Here is a 17,373-nt window from a genome sequence, read left to right as displayed (position 1 = left end):
TTAGAGGAGGTTCACAAGAATGATTCTAGAAATTAAAGGGTATCATATGAGGAGTATTTGATGGTTCTGGGGCTTGTACTCGCTGGAATTTAGAAGAATAACAGGATATCTCATTGAAACCTATCAAATGTTGAAAGACCTTGAAAGAGTGGATGTGGAGGGGATGTTTCCTATAGGGCACAGCCTCAGAATAGAGGTTCAGTTAGAACATAGATGAGGAAAGATTTCTTTTAACTACAGAGTAGTGAATCTGTGGAATTCATTGCCACAGGCAGCTGTGGAGTCCAGGTCATTTGGTGCATTTAAGGCAGCGGTTGGTAGGCTCCTGATTAGTCATGGCATGAAAGGTTATGGGGAGAAGGCAAGAGAATGGGGTTGAGAGGAAAAAATGAATCAGCCATGATGAACTGGTGGAGCAGACTCAATGGGCCAAATGGCCTAATTCTGCTCCCATCTCTTATAGTCTTATGGCCTCATTGTCTTTCTGCACAGGTCAAGAGTTGAAGTTCCCTCTTTCCATGCACAAGCTGAAACATATGATCATGTGAGAGAGAAATAACTAAATATTGGCCTCCAGCCCCCAGGAAAATGTTCTGTGTCTAGTCTTGATTTCCAGATAAATATCTAGATTAGAACTATAGGATAAATCATGTGTCTGGTGTTGACATGTTTAATTTGGTTATAACCCAGCAAGTACCTGTTGAATATTCCACCATGAGAAGGCATCATAAATGCAATGCTAAAATATACCAATCTCAAACCCCCGACTGGATACATTGTGATGAATTTTACCATATACAAGTATGTGTGTTTGGGAGTAATAGGCCAGAATGACAACAGAATCTATATACAGCAACTCTGACAATCTCAGGAGAATCAGGGTTTCACATCTCAGCTACTTTAAGCCAGCTGAAGCAAAATTCACTGCATTTACTGTTGTCCAAAGACACCATTATTCCCAAATATTTTGCCCCAGGATCCTTCCTTTGGTTCTGTTGAAGACACTTGCAGAACCTCACTATATATGGCCTACAATTCATAATTTGCTTATCAGAGCCAGACAACATGTGTATATCTATTGACGTGAGGCCTGTTAGAACACTCAAGTTTGCAGCCCAGAAAGCAAAAAAATTCTGCAGTTGCTGGAATCTTGAGCAGCACATGAGATGCTGGCATCTGTGGAGGAAAATGGACAGTCAATGCTTCAGATCGAAACCCTTCATCTGGAATGAAAGATAGAGGGGCAATAGCTAATATTAAAAAATGTGGAGGGAATAGGTGGAGCAAAAGCTAGTAGGTGATTGGTTGATAAATGTAAAGAATGGTGATTGGCAGCTGGAGGAAGGGAGAATACGAATTGTACTAGAATCTGTACTTGTGCTGTACTGCTAGTTAGACAAATGCCAACCGGGCTCCCTCAGACAGCTACACTGCTTCCTGGGCTTCTGCAACTTGTCCAGCCATTTCATCTGAAACCACAGCCAAATCGCAGCTCCGCTCACCTCTCTCACCAAGTCATTCTCCTCACAAACAATGTGGTCTGCTGGCGGGAACAATTCTTTTGAGGAGTGCAAAAGACACTTCATCACCATTTCTATTCTTCACCATCCCAACACCTCTGGATTTTTTTGTGGTACAGGTGGATGCACCTGAGGTGGGCCACTGAGGCCATCTTCCAACAAGGACCAGTTGGGAAGTCACAACCTTTTGCCTTCTTCTGCAACAAGCTCAACTCTACACAACACCATTATCGATTAGGAGACTGAGAGCTACTCAGCCTTGGAGGGATGAAGACATGAGCTAACTGGAAACACCATGCCTTTCCTGATCTGGACTGGCCACTAGAACCTCGTACAACAACTCATGTCAGGCCTGCTAGGCTCTCTTCTTCAAGCAATTCAATTTCACCATGTCCTACTGACCAAGATCCAAGAACACCAAGACAGACACCCTGTCATGACAGTTCAACCCAGATGCAATGGAGATCAACCCTCAGCCCATCATTCCATCCTTGCAGATCCTCACCCTGATCACCTGAGGTCTTGAAAGCCAGATCCACCAGGCCCTTCAGCACAAGCCAGTTCCGACCTACACTCCAGACAACTACAAGTACTTGCAGGTGGCCATGTACCTGAGACTCTCCAGGGGGCTCACTCTTCACCCATCTCTAGCCATCCAGGTACACATCAGTTTCAGGATTTTCTGTCCCACATCACCATAGATTTCACCATGGTTTGCCACCTTCTGTTGGGCCATGGTAATCATAACAGTGGTGGAATGGTTCTCCAAGCAGCCCATTTCAATGTCTTCCCAAACTTCCCTCAGCCACTGAGATTGAAGACCTGGATATCCAACAAGTAGTTCACCTCCACCGCCTCCCTCAGGACATTGTGTCAGACTGGGGTCCACGATTTGTCTCCCACTTCTGATGAGCCTTCTGTTCTTTCCTCCACAACTGAGTAAGTTTGTTCTCTGGCTATCATCAGCAGACCAACGGGCAGTCAAGATGAGCCAGTGAGCAAGTGAAGAAGTTTCTGTGACGCTTTGTCACCTCTGACCCTTTCACATGGAGGCTGCTGCTCTGGGCCGAACTGTCCCACAATCTACACACCTCTTCTGCCACAGGTATGTCTCCCCTTGAAGTACTTCATGGCTGCCACCCTCTATTGTTCCCCATGGAGTAGCCAATAATGGAGATTATGTTCTCTAGGGCCCTGGTTTGTCACTGCTAGAAAGCTTGGAAGAGGGCACGGAGGGCCATCCCAGCTGCCAACTGCACCAATTGCCACAAGGCCAACCACCAGCAGTGCCCAGCCAAACTGCTCTGGCCTGAGGACTGTACCTGGCTGTCCACCCAAGATCTGCCTGTGCATCACCTCCTGCAAGATCGCACCCTGGTTCATTGGTCTCTTCAAGATCACCCATCACATTAATATAGTCACTTAGCATCTGCAGCTACCACAGCCCCTCAGGATCAAACCCACCATGCACATGTCCTGCCTCAGGCCTGTTGTCCATGGACCACTCAACTCACCTAAGCCTGCACTTCCAGAACCTAAGATGGTGGAAGGTGGTCTAGTGTACATGGTTCACTGGTTGATAGATTCACATTGTCATGGATGGGGTGTGCAGTACCAGGTCAACTGGAAAGGGTGCAGCCCAGAGAAGAGATCTTGGATACCATCCAGTCTCATCATGGATTCATCGCTCATCAAAGAGTACCACCAGACCCATCCAGATTACCCTGGACCATTGTGAGTGGAGGGTCCTATCAGGGCTGGATAGGCAGGCACCTACCTCCCAGTCCCCACCTAGCTAACAAGAATCACATGCCACTCGTTTCCAACTCATCACCTGCAGTCAATTGAGCTGCTCAGATCCCTATGAACTGGATTTGGTATTGGCTTATTATTGTCACAATGATACAATGAAAAGCTTCTCTCGCTTACTGTTCATACAGATTAGACCATGCCACAATGCATTGACAGAGAACAATGTAAAACAACAATAATGCAGAATAAAGTGTAACAGTCACAAAGAAATTAAAGTGCAGGTAAACAATAAGGTACAAGATCATAACAAGGTAGATTGTGGGTACTAGAGTCCAATTTATTGTAAATAAGATTGAAAGAATACAGAGGAAATTTACAAGGATGCTGCCAGGACTGAAGGACACGAGTTATAAGGAAAGATTGGATAGGTTGGAACTTTACTCCCTAGATCATAAAAGATTGAGGGAAGATTTGATAGAGGTGTACAAAAATATGAGGGATATAGATAGAGTAAATGCAAGCAGGCTGTTTCTACTGATGTTGAGTGAGACTACATTTAGAGGTCATAGGTTAAGGATGAAAGGTAAAATGTTTAAAGGGAATATGAGAGGAAGCTTCTTCACTCAGAGGTTGGTGAGAGTGTGAAACAGGTGGCCAACACAAGTGGTGGATGCAATTTTGAGTTCAATATTTAAGAGAAGTTTGGATAGGTACATGGATGGGAGGGGTCTGAAGTGTTATGGACCATATGCAGATCGATGGCAGTAAGTCTTTTAAGTGGTTCGGCATGGATGAGCTGGCCAAAAGGCTTGTTTCTGTGTTGTAGTTTTCTATGACTCTCTACATTGGGAAATTAAAATCCAGTCCAAACTCCTTACACATGTCCTCATAACTATTTCCATCACTATACCAAATATGTTCCCTGCTGACTCTCGCTTCTCTTCAATGATATTGTTGGTAAAGTGTTAATCTCAATTATTCAAACCCCCATCCTGTCTATACTGCCTTTCTTGGAAACTCTTCAAGCAGTTCTACAAATTTTATTAATAACAATGGCAAAAAATATTGGCAGCAAAACTGCAAATGTGGCTACACCAATGTTATTTCTGTGAAGATACAACTCGTTCATATTTTCTGTTTCAATCCAAGTTTCCATTTGCCTTGGCAATTTCTAATATGCAATTTAACAATACTTCCAATACTTGATTAACCAGCAGAGCAAATATTTTGTATTGTACCTAATTTAGTAATTCAGCATTATGAGTCAAAGTTCACTTGATGCATTTCTAATTTGCAGAAATCCCCCAGGTAAAATGGAAGGATAAGAAATATCTCGCACAAGACCATAAGACATACAAGTAAAATTGAGCCATCAGGCCCATCGAGTCTGCTCTGCCCTTTCATCATGGCTAATTCATCATCCCTCTCAACTCCATTATCCGCCTTCTCCATGTAACCTTTGATCTTCTTACTAATCAAGAAACCATCAACCTCTGCTTGAAATATGCCAAATGACTTGATTCCACAGCCATCTGTGGCAATGAATTCCACAGATTTGCCACCATCAGGGTGAACAAATTCCCCCTTTTCTCTGTTGTAAAGGGACACCCTCTATTCTGAGGCTGTGCCCTCTGTCCTAGACTCCCCACAACCTCTTCATATCCATACTATCCAGGCCTCTCAATATTCATTAGGCTTCAATGAGATTCCCATCATTCTTCTAAATTCCAGTGTGTACAGACCCAAAGCCATCAAACACTCATATGTTAACCCTTTCATCGCCATGAATCTCTTCTGGATTCTCTCCAATACCAGCACTTCTTTCCTTAGATAAGAGGCCCAAATCTGCTCACAGTACTCCATGTGGTCTGACCAATGTTTTATCGAGCCTCAACACGATATCCTTGCTTATAGATTCCAGTCCTCTCAAAATGAATGCTAACACTTCAATTGCCCCCATTCGTATTGTCTCAACCTATAAATTAACCTTCAGGGAACCTTGCATGAGGATGCCCAGTAACCTCTGCACCTTTGGAATCTAAATTTTCTTCACATTTGGAAAATAGTTTACACCTTTATTCCCTCTTCCAAAGTGTATAACCATATACTTCCCTACACAGTATTCCATCTGCCACTTCTTTGCCCATTCTCCTAAACAACATCTGATGACTCTCCCTTGACTATCCTGCCCATTATTTCTTCAAAGAATTCCAATAGATATGTCAGGCAAGATTTCCCCTTAGGAAATTATGCTGATTTTGGCGTATTTGATCACGTGCCTTCAAGTACCCCAAAACCTTATCCTTAAAAATGGACTCCGACATCTTACCATCCACTAATTAGGCTAACTGGCCTATAATTCCTGTCTTTTGCCTCCCTCCCATTTTAAAGAGTGGAGTGATATTTGCAATTTTACAGTCTTCCAGAACCATTCCAGAGTCTAGTGATTCTTGAAAGATCACTACTAATGCCTCCACAATCTCTGCATCTACTAATTTCAGAACCCTCAGGCATAGTCCATCTGGTCCAGCTAATTTATCTACCTGCAGACATTTCAGTCTCCCAGGCACCTTCGCCTTAGAAGTAGCAACTACATTCTCTTCTACCAATTGATGCTCTTGAATTTGTGACACACTACTGTCTTCCAAAGTGAAGGCTGACAGAAAGTGCTTCTTGTGTTCATCCACTATTTCTTTGTCCTCCATGATTACCTCTCCAGTGACAAGTTCCAGTTGTCTAATATCCACTCTTTTACTCTTTATATATCTGAAAAACTTGGTATTTCTTTCATATTATTGGCTAGCTTACCTTCACATTTCTTCTTTTCTCTCCTTATGCTTTTTAATTGTCTTCTATTGGTTTTTAAAAGCATCCCAATCCTCTAACATTCCACTTATGCTTGCTATATGATATGCCTTCTCTTGTACTTTTATACCATCTTTGATGTGCTTGGTTAGCTATAATTGGCTCATACTTCCTTTAGAATATGTTTTCTTCTTTGGGATGGATCTATCACGTACTTTCCAATTTGTTCCCAGAAACTCCAGCCATTGTTGTTCTGCTATCTTCCAATCAACTTTTGCCAGCTCATCTCTCATACCTTTGTATTCATCTTTACTCTACTATAATACCAATACATCTGACTTTAACTTCTCCTCTTCAAACTGTAGAGCAAATTCTATCATGATCACTGCCACCTAAGCTTTACCTTATGCTAACTAACAAAAGAATTGCTTTTTCGCTAGTGAGTTCAACCACAAGCTTTTTGAAAAAGCCATCTTGTAGGTATTCTACAAATTCTCTCTCTTGGGATCCAGAACTAACCCGATGTTTCTAATCTACCTGCATACTTAAGTCCCCCCATAACCTCCTTAATGTTATTTTTCATCATCTTAGGGAACAAAAAAAAGGATAATTGCTCCTTCTCCTTTCCTCTTCTTACTAAAAGCACCTTTGCACCTTTGAATGTTCTATAGCAATCTATGGAAAAAAAAGGTTAGATATTAGAGCCATAAGGCTTGTTTGACTTTCTCATCTACAAGAACAATGAAAATCTGTTGACTAATTAGCCTTACGCTTGCAGGGAGAATGAGTGGGCTAATTTGCAAAATGTTATCAATAGACATTTAATTAGCATTTGGAAAGCAGTTCTAACATTATTACACAGAGAAGCCCTTGCACCTGTTAAAGGTATGCTGACAGTTACATTGTCCACATTATTTTGATGAAACTTTTTCTGGCTCTGACAACCATTCCTCTGTAAAAGACTGGAAAATAACTGAGGAAAAATCTAGTACAATATTAGTTTGAAATTGTGACTGGAAAAAAGTACTATCAATAACTACTTTGTGAATAATTTGACATGACCACACTTGGTCAAAGCAAGTCTTTCTGCCTCATTCATGACAATTACAACCAGTGATAAAATTAACTGGTTAATTCAAAGCTTATTCAATTTTTGGAAGGTGGTCATTGTAGAAAAGATTGACATTTACCATAAGCATTCACCCCTTTCAAGCCAGTATTTAGTAGATGCACCTTCAGCAGCAATTACAGCCTTGATCTATGTGACTAGGTCTCTATCAGCTTTGCACATCTGGGCACTGCAATTTTTTCCCATTCTTCTTTACAAAACTGCTCAAGCTCCATTAGATCGCACGGGCATCCTGCGTGAACATCCCTTTTCAAGTCAAGCCACAAAATTCTCAGTTGGATTAAGGTCTGGACTGACTTGGCAACTCCAGGACATTTACAACAGCAAAGTTAGGCATTCCTATGTAGCTTTGGCTTTATGCTTGGGGTCATTGTCTTGCTGGAAAATAAATCTTCTCCCAAGTTGCAGTTCTCTTGCAGACTGCATTAGGTTTTCCTCCAGGATTTCCCTGTATTTTGTTGCATTCATTTTACCCTCTACCTTCAGAAGCCTTCCAGGGCCTGCCACAGTGAAGCATCCCCACACAATGATGCAGTCATCACCATGCTTCACAATAGGGATGGTGTGTTTTTGGTGGTGTGATATTTGGCTTATGCCAAACATAGCATTTAGTCTGATGGCCAAAAAGCTCTATTTCTTACAGCTGACTTCAGAGTCTCCCACATGCCTTCTGGCAAAGGCTAGCTGAGATTTCATGTGAATATTTTTTCAACAGTGGTTTTCCCTTTGTCACTCTCCCATAAAGCTGCCACTGGTGAAGCACCTGGGCAACAGTTGTTGTATGTGCAGTCTCTCCCATCTCAGCTACTGAAGCTTATAACCCATCCAGAGTTGGTGGCCTCCTTCACTAGTCCCCTTCTTGCATGGTCACTCAGCTTTTGAGGACAGCCTGCTCTAGGCAGATTTACAGCTGTACCATATTCTTTCCATTTCTTGACAATTGACTTAACTGTACTCTAAGGGATATTCAGTGACTTGGAAACTTCCTTGTATCCATCTCCTGACTTGTGCTCTTCAATAACCTTTTCGTGGAGTTGCTTGGAGTGTTCCTTTGTCTTCATGGTGTAGTTTTTGCTAGGATACTGACTCACTAATAGTTGGACCTTCCAGATGCAGGTGTTTTTTTTACCACAGTCAATTCAAACACCTTGACTGCACACAGGTGATCTCCACTTAACTAATTACATGACTTCTCAAACCAATTTGCTGCACCAGTGATGATTTGGTGTTTTATATTAAAGGGAGTGAATACTTCTGCAATCAATTATTTAGTGTTTTATATTTGTAATTAATTTAGAACACTTTGTAGAGATCTGTTTTCACTTTGACATGAAAGAGTCTTTTTCTGTTGATCTGTGTCATAAAAGCCAAATTAAATCCAATGCTCGAGGAAATCTACAGATGCTGGAATTTCAAGCAACACACATAAAAGTTGCTGGTGAAAGCAGCAGGCCAGGCAGCAATCTCTAGGAGGAGGTACAGTCGATGTTTTGGGCCGAGACCAAATAAAATGTGAAAACTTCAAAGGGGGTTAAATACTTTTTTTAGGTATTGTATTGTTCATCTAAAATTTCCCTTAAGAATGGATAGTGAACCATCTTGAACTGTTGCTGTTCATCTGATGACAGTACTACCAGAATGTTAATGGGGCTAATGTTCCTGAGTTTAGGTCCAGCAACAATGAGGAATGGTTATAACTTTCTAAGTCTGTAAAGCTGTTGTTTGCGCTTGAGCTAGAGGTTCTTTTATGTAACTCTGCCTTTATCCTTCTTTGTAGATGCCATAGTTCTGCAGACGGTAATGGAGCTGTCTGCATGAGAGACTGCAGTATATTTCGGAAAAGATACACATTGATGCCACAATGGGCTTGGAAAATGGAGAGAATGGATGCTTAGGGTTATATTAATCAAATAGGAGATTTGTCCTAATTATATTTGTGTTTCTTGAATCTAGTTAGAGCTGGATTCATCCAAATATGTTTACTATTTCCCTACCTCAATCATATAATTGTCTTCTAAAATAATGTCAGGATTTTGTATTAACAGGAATTTGTGGCAGCAAATTGTAGATTCTAACACAAGATGTTAGCAATTTTTTTCTGAACACTTCTCAATAGCCCTAATATCAAATAGTGCATCAACTGATTCTATGTCCCAGCACTCTTTAATTGTTAGTAATTGTCTATATCAAAATATTCTGTGGGCAATATCAGAAATTATTCTGAAGAATTCCTCTTCCTCCTCCAGGTGGCAATGAAGTTGAAATTTCTCCTCCCCAACAAGCTTTACAAGACATCATATATAAAGAGAACTACTCCACTTTGCCATAATTATTCTAATTGCACATAGCTATTTCAATAGTCATAACTGATGCACTGAGGTGAATACCCCTTAGCTAGTCAAGAAGAGATGATATGGGCTAAAATCTAACCTTACTGGACTCTTAGATTCATGCAGCACAGAAGCAGACCATTCAGCCCTTTGAGTCCATGCAGACCATCAAGGAACCATTTGCGCTCCTTCTGTATTAAAGTTACTTTATTTTCATTACACTCCCATCAATTGCCCCAAATTCTGCTACTCTCCTCTAAATTTGAGGGGCAATTTACAGTGGACAATTAACTAAACAACTGCATATTTGGGATGCAGGAAGAAACTAATACAGTTTGAGGAAGAACGTAGAAACTTAATACAGTAAACATCAGATATCAGGATTGCACCCAGATCACAGGAGCTGTGAGGCAGCAGCTTTAGCTGTACCATTGTGTTAGCTATGCCTCTGTTTATACTCTTGCATCAAAATCAGAGAAAGATTTTTATATCTGCTGACAAGGCACAACATGACTCCAAGCAGAAATTATCAATGAATTCCACAATTTCATGTAACCAGTTTTTTCAGTTTATATCAGAGCTGGGCACTTCTGACAAAAGCTCATCAACCTGAAACTTTAAATCTCAGCTTGTCAGGCAGCATCTATGGAACAAAATGAAGAGTCAATGTTTTGAATCATCATTTACAATTATTCTAAAATTAACTACTTTTCGGGGTGTTTTGCAATGTGTAAACTAAGAATTTTTAGGTTTATTTTCAGGATCTGGGATCACAAGTAAGGTCGGTGTTTATTGGCAACCCCTGTTCATTAGCCACCTTTATAAACTGCTGCCGTACTTCTGCTGAAGGTACTGATGTTAACATAGAACAGTACAGGCCCTTCTGCCCATGATGTATTAATCTTTTAATCTACTCTAAACTCAATCTGACCTTTCACTCCTACACAGTCATCCATTTTCTATCATCCACACGCCTACCCTAAGAGTTTCTTAAATGCCCCTAATGTATCTGCCAGTATCTGTACTGTGGAGGGAAATCCAGGATTTAGACCCAGTGATGATGAAAACCAAGTGATATACTCCGGAGATAAGATACTGTGTGACTTAAAGCGGAATATGTAAGCGGTGGTGCTCCTATGTGCCTGATCTCCTTATTCTTCCTGGTGGCAATGGTCATGAGTTTTGGCCCTGTACATCAGAGTGGAAATTCCTATAGTTGTTACTTGATAATTTATTTGATTATACATGTCCTCACTCCAGTCACCAGGTTTTCTACACTGGATGAAGAAAGTGCCATATAATATTACAAATAAATTGCAGTATTCTACAATTCAGTAGAAATTGCTGACGGGATTAACATATTAAGGAGTGGTTGAAAGCAAATCCAGTCTGTCATTTATCATATCAATAAATGCCTGATCACAGCCATAGAAGCAACCAGTACTTAAATGTCTCTACAAGGCAGTTCAAAGCAACAAAACGTGAAATTGTGCATTTCATTTGATATGAGGAGCTAAGAAATAAGAATGAACATGAACCCAAATCAGCAGCAAACTATGTTCAATAATATCTCCTTTTATCTCCCTAAACTCGCCGAAGTCCCACCAACTGTACTCACATTGTGGATTCCCATCCAAGTCTATTGTAGCCATTTGCAAAACTTCCTTTCTGTCAGGGTGAATGCACCAAGCTTTGTCACCCTCGGGATCCAGCTGCTGCAAGATATTGTACTCTCCCGCCTGCAATCGCAACAGATGCATTAAATATGAAGCACTCTAAATTTTGAAATTTGCTTTGGTATAATTGCTAAGCAAATTGATAGTAATGCATTTGGTGTTTGTATATCGTTTCCTACTTGATTTATAACAATAATATTATATAACAACAATATATTAACATGGTTCATGCAATAAATGTGATTATCTCATTTCAGAACAAACATATTTTGTGTCTTTGTTAGGGGTCTATGTACTCCAATGAATACATTTTTTATTAAGCGAGGAACTGTCTAAGATAATGAAGTAACAAGAGTCTTTTCATTGAAGAACTGCAATGTACCCTATTCAGAAGGAATACATTTATCTGCAAACAATGAAGGTTTCATGTGGGAACAGTACTGGCAGACATTTAAATTTCAGCAATCAGCTGGAAAGTGTTCTCAATTGATATCAGTATGACAAAAACAAAAGAAAACTATGCACAAACTTATTGATCTACTTGTTATCCAAGTACTTCCTGTGAGAATTTTCAGGGTATTTACTGAGTATGATGAACAGTGGCATGGTATTGGGATATAGAGTATATATGAATGAACTTGAGTATCATTTGAAATAACATGATACCTATTAGGGTAACATGATGGTAACAAAGACAGTTAGTAAAAAAAAAGACAAATTGCTGGAGGATTTCAGCAGGTCAAGCAGCACCTGTAGGTCAAAATCATGCGCCAACATTGAGAGCGGGGAGGGAAGATGACAACTATAAAGAGGGCAAGGGGAACGGTAAATCAGAATTCTGAGGTGACTGATGGATTGTGGAGGGCTGACAGATAACAGATCATGTTCACCCCTTCTAACACCTCCCCTCCAGTGTTTCTTTCCTCTGCACTCCCCACCACCCCTGATCCTTCTCTGCCTCCCATTTTTGCCACCTTTCCCACCCACCCCTCACAACACCCCATATTGACTCTCATCCCTCTCCCTTTCCTGGTTCAATCCACACACTATGAAAACATTTCACTCATAGGCTTTCCTTCCTTCACCCCTCCACCACCACTGCCCCCCCTCAACACACACCACTAAGACCCCATCTATAATTCACCTGCCAATTCTTCCCCAACCTGGTGCAATCTGCCTGCCTTTTTTCACCCCTTCTCATCCAGCAGTCACCTCAGACTCCTGTCTCATCACTCCACTTCTCCTCTTTATAAGGACCATCATGCCTCTCCACCTTCTGTCCCAAAGTAGAGTTTCGACCTGAAACATTGCCAATTCCTTTGTTCCCACAGATGCTGCTCAACCTGCAGAGCTGGAGCTTCTCCAGCTGATTGTCTTTGCTCCAGATCCAGCATCTGCAGTCTCTTGTGTCTTAAAATCTGTGGTTTGGCTTTAAAAAACTGCCACTAAGATTCCCTTTGATCTGCATTTACTTCACCTATGTATTGCCAATTACTGATTTTAGCTGTAATGGTTTTACACTCACTATTGCAAAACCAATATTGAGTATCCATCAATTTAATTAATTTTGTCAACTTGCCATCATATTCAATGCAAGTGTTTGAACTTTGTTTAATATTTGGATTGCATTACCATTAATGTCCTTTATAGTACTTGACCAAATGAAGTTCCATTCTGAACCATGGTTTTATGAGAAATGATAATTGCAATTCAGTTATAATTTTAATTTCAATACAAAATATGATTCAGAATAACAAAGAGGGACTTCACTTAAAGGGGTCCATAATGATGCACGAGGGTTATTTTGATGTAGTACAGAATGCAAACATTTTAATGGCTTTAAAATGGTCATGCTGGTAGCCTCTTATTAAAACAGGCCTTAATGATTAGGTTCCTTCCTTCACAGAGATGCCTAAAGATAAATCACCCTTTAATTGCAGTCTTGATGATGGTATCCTTTTAAAAAGGATTGTAAAGGAATTACTTTTTCTGTAATGGAGACTCCTTATAAATTAGTTTCCATTTTAACAGTGGCTCCTAATGATCTTACTTCCTGTATAAAAATGACAATCGTGGCTATCCGTCAAATTTTATTTCAGATTTACCTCATTGCAAGTTGGTTCAAATACATTTGTGGCAGTGGTATTAGGCTGGGGACCCATTAGCTTCCATCCAGCAAGAGCTGCATTTGTTTGAGAGCGCTGACATGGTGTCATACCTGGAAAAGGGAGAAGAATGCATTAATTGCAATACTTTAACAACGGGCAACACAGAAGTGTGTGCCCCAGACTTTTAAGTGACACAAAGCACAAACAGATAGGAAGATGGAGACAACAGGAATTCTGCAGATGCTGGAAATTCAAGCAACATACATCAAAGTTGCTGGTGAACGCAGCAGGCCAAGCAGCATCTATAGGAAGAGGCGCAGTCGACGTTTCAGGCCGAGACCCTTCGTCAGGACTAACTGAAGGAAGAGTGAGTAAGGAATTTGAAAGCTGGAGGGGGAGGGGGAGATGCAAAATGATAGGAGAAGACAGGAGGGGGAGGGATAGAGCCGAGAGCTGCACAGGTGATAGGCAAAAGGGGATACGAGAGGATCATGGGACAGGAGGTCCGGGAAGAAAGACGGGGGGGGGGGTGACCCAGAGGATGGGCAAGAGGTATATTCAGAGGGACAGAGGGAGAAAAAGGAGAGTGAGAGAAAGAATGTGTGCATAAAAATGAGTAACAGCTGGGGTACGAGGGGGAGGTGGGGCCTAGCGGAAGTTAGAGAAGTCAATGTTCATGCCATCAGGTTGGAGGCTACCCAGACGGAATATAAGGTGTTGTTCCTCCAACCTGAGTGTGGCTTCATCTTTACAGTAGAGGAGGCCGTGGATAGACATGTCAGAATGGGAATGGGATGTGGAATTAAAATGTGTGGCCACTGGGAGATCCTGCTTTCTCTGGCGGACAGAGCGTAGATGTTCAGCAAAGCGGTCTCCCAGTCTGCGTCGGGTCTCACCAATATATAAAAGGCCACATCGGGAGCACCGGACGCAGTATATCACCCCAGTCGACTCACAGGTGAAGTGATGCCTCACCTGGAAGGACTGTTTGGGGCCCTGAATGGTGGTAAGGGAGGAAGTGTAAGGGCATGTGTAGCACTTGTTCCGCTTACACGGATAAGTGCCAGGAGGGAGATCAGTGGGGAGGGATGGGGGGGACGAATGGACAAGGGAGTTGTGTAGGGAGCGATCCCTGCGGAATGCAGAGAGAGGGGGGGAGGGAAAGATGTGCTTAGTGGTGGGATCCCGTTGGAGGTGGCGGAAGTTACGGAGAATAATATGTTTGACCCGGAGGCTGGTGGGGTGGTAGGTGAGGACCAGGGGAACCCTATTCCTAGTGGGGTGGTGGGAGGATGGAGTGAGAGCAGATGTACGTGAAATGGAGGAGATGCGTTTAAGAGCAGAGTTGATAGTGGAGGAAGGGAAGCCCCTTTCTTTAAAAAATGAAGATATCTCCCTCGTCCTAGAATGAAAAGCCTCATCCTGAGAGCAGATGCGGCGGAGACGGAGGAATTGCGAGAAGGGGATGGCGTTTTTGCAAGAGACAGGGTGAGAAGAGGAATAGTCCAGATAGCTGTGAGAGTCAGTAGGCTTATAGTAGACATCAGTGGATAAGCTGTCTCCAGAGACAGAGACAGAAAGATCTAGAAAGGGGAGGGAGGTGTCGGAATTGGACCAGGTAAACTTGAGGGCAGGGTGAAAGTTGGAGGCAAAGTTAATAAAGTCAACGAGTTCTGCATGCGTGCAGGAAGCAGCGCCAATGCAGTCGTCGATATAGCGAAGGAAAAGTGGGGGACAGATACCAGAATAGGCACGGAACATAGATTGTTCCACAAACCCAACAAAAAGGCAGGCATAGCTAGGACCCATACGGGTGCCCATAGCTACACCTTTAGTTTGGAGGAAATGGGAGGAGCAAAAGGAGAAATTATTAAGAGTAAGGACTAATTCCGCTAGACGGAGCAGAGTGGTGGTAGAGGGGAACTGATTAGGTCTGGAATCCAAAAAGAAGCGTAGAGCTTTGAGACCTTCCTGATGGGGGATGGAAGTATATAAGGACTGGACATCCATGGTGAAAATAAAGCGGTGGGGGCCAGGGAACTTAAAATCATCGAAAAGTTTAAGAGCGTGAGAAGTGTCACGAACATAGGTCGGAAGGGATTGAACAAGGGGTGATAAAACAGTGTCGAGGTATGCAGAAACGAGTTCGGTGGGGCAGGAGAAAGCTGAGACAATAGATGGAAGATGGAGAGGAAGATTTGCTGGGTCAAGCTGATAATCTGAACTCAGCCACTGAAAAAAGAAGTGGACATTGACTGCGATGCCTGGTTATATTACTTTATTTTCACTTGGGGATACAGCGGGAATAGATCCTTCCAGTCCTTCGAGCCACACCTCTGATTGTGGGAAGAAACCAGAGCACCCAGAGAAACCTACAGATCCATGGGGAGGATGTACAGACTCCTTACAGAGGGTGCCATGATTGAACTCCAAACTATGGCGGCCCAAGCTGTAATAGCACCACGCTAACCACTGCACTACCACGCGGCCCTTGTGTGACAGGTAAGGAGGCAAGAAAGCAAAGTGGTGAAAACAGCTTATAAAAGAAAACATCCTAAGCAGTTCACATCACAGAATTTAATTCAGCTCATAAGAAAGATAACACTTAAGAATAGAAATAATGGAAGGAATTCCAGCCTGTCATGTCTGTTCCGCCATTCAGTAAAAACAAAGTTAATCTTTTTATCTCAGGCCCATCTTCCTGCACTAAATATGATTCCCTCATACCCAATAATCTATTAATTTCTGTTTTGAGTATATTCAGCAAACTGAGACTCCACACCCTTCTTTGGAAGAAAATTCTGAAGTTTTACTAAGCTCTGAATGAAGAAATTTATTATGTCAGGAATGAATGCTTTGTTTTGAGACAGCTACCACTGGCTTGAAACATCATCCAAGTATCTCTCCTATCAAGCCCCTTCAAATTCTGTATATTCTAATAAGATTGTAAACTTCTAAAATTTAATTAACATTAGCCCAGCGCATAAGCTATTCTATTCGGAATTAATCTAGTGAACCTTTGTGCATTCGCTCTGTCACAGACATATCCTTCTTTTGGTTGGGAGACCAGATCTGTCCACAATAATTTAAGTGCAAACTTCTCTATCAGGATGGTTTTACTCTTATCTTCCTATTTTTTGTTCCTGAAAGTTACAAGGACACTTGCTCACCCACCCTTCCTCCCTGAACACCAACACATTTCAACCTCTCACTATGTAAGAGTATTCCTTTATTTTTTAAAATATAAAACTGAGTCTCCTCACATTTTCCAGTTAATAATTTATCTGTCTTGCTCTGCCCATTCACTTAGCCTATCCCTGTCCCATTGAAGCCTCTCTGAATTCTCATCACAATCCATAATTCTACTCAGCTTTGTATCATCATGTAACTCAGATATATTATACTTAGTCCAATCTACCAAAATCATAAATATAAGTTGTAAACAATTCTAATGTCAATGATACCCAATGAGTCATAATGACAAGCTCCAAACTGACCCATTTATTTGTAACATTTTTTTCTGTGCATTAACCAGTTCTCAATTTATGCTAGCATCCCAATCCCATATTTGATTAATCATCTCTTAAATTGAAATCTACGAAAGGCTTTCTGAATATCCAGATACGCTACAGTCATTGGTTCTTCAGATCCATACTGTGCCTCCAAATTACAGCCTAGAAATTTCTAATGAATTTGTCATAGAAAGATAGAAAACCTACAGCACAATACAGGACCTTCGGCCCACAAAGTTGTGCCAAACATGTCCCTACCTTAGAAATGACTAGGCTTACCCATAGCCCTCTAATTATCTAAGCCCCATATACCTATCCAAAAGTCTCTTAAAAGACCCTATCGTATCCGCCTCCACCATCGTAGCCGGCAGCCCATTCCACGCACTCACCACTCGCTGAGTAAAAAACTTACCCCTGACATCTCCTCTGTACCTACTCCCCAGCATCTTAAACCTGTGTCCTCTTGTGGCAACCATTTCAGCCCTGGGAAAAAGCCTCTGACTATCCACACGATCAACATCTCTTATCATCTTATACACTG

The 17,373-nt window shown here is 41.7% G+C and overlaps 1 protein-coding gene across 1 annotated transcript in view; it reads right to left on the bottom strand.

Moving 5' to 3' along the window:
• tg (thyroglobulin) overlaps positions 1-17,373 on the bottom strand; it is a 348,151-nt gene that overhangs the window by 299,913 nt on the left and 30,865 nt on the right. Inside the window, exons 10-11 of the mRNA XM_063057803.1 lie at positions 13,318-13,430; positions 11,155-11,275 (exon numbers count right to left, since the gene is read on the bottom strand). Coding sequence (XP_062913873.1) covers positions 11,155-11,275; positions 13,318-13,430 — 234 coding nt within the window. The remainder of the gene's footprint in view (positions 1-11,154; positions 11,276-13,317; positions 13,431-17,373) is intronic.

This window comes from Mobula hypostoma, chromosome 1 (genome assembly GCF_963921235.1).
Source record: "Mobula hypostoma chromosome 1, sMobHyp1.1, whole genome shotgun sequence".
Lineage (NCBI taxonomy): Eukaryota > Metazoa > Chordata > Chondrichthyes > Myliobatiformes > Myliobatidae > Mobula > Mobula hypostoma.
Note: the sequence above shows the minus strand (reverse complement) of the source record. Positions and strands in the feature narration are given on the sequence as shown.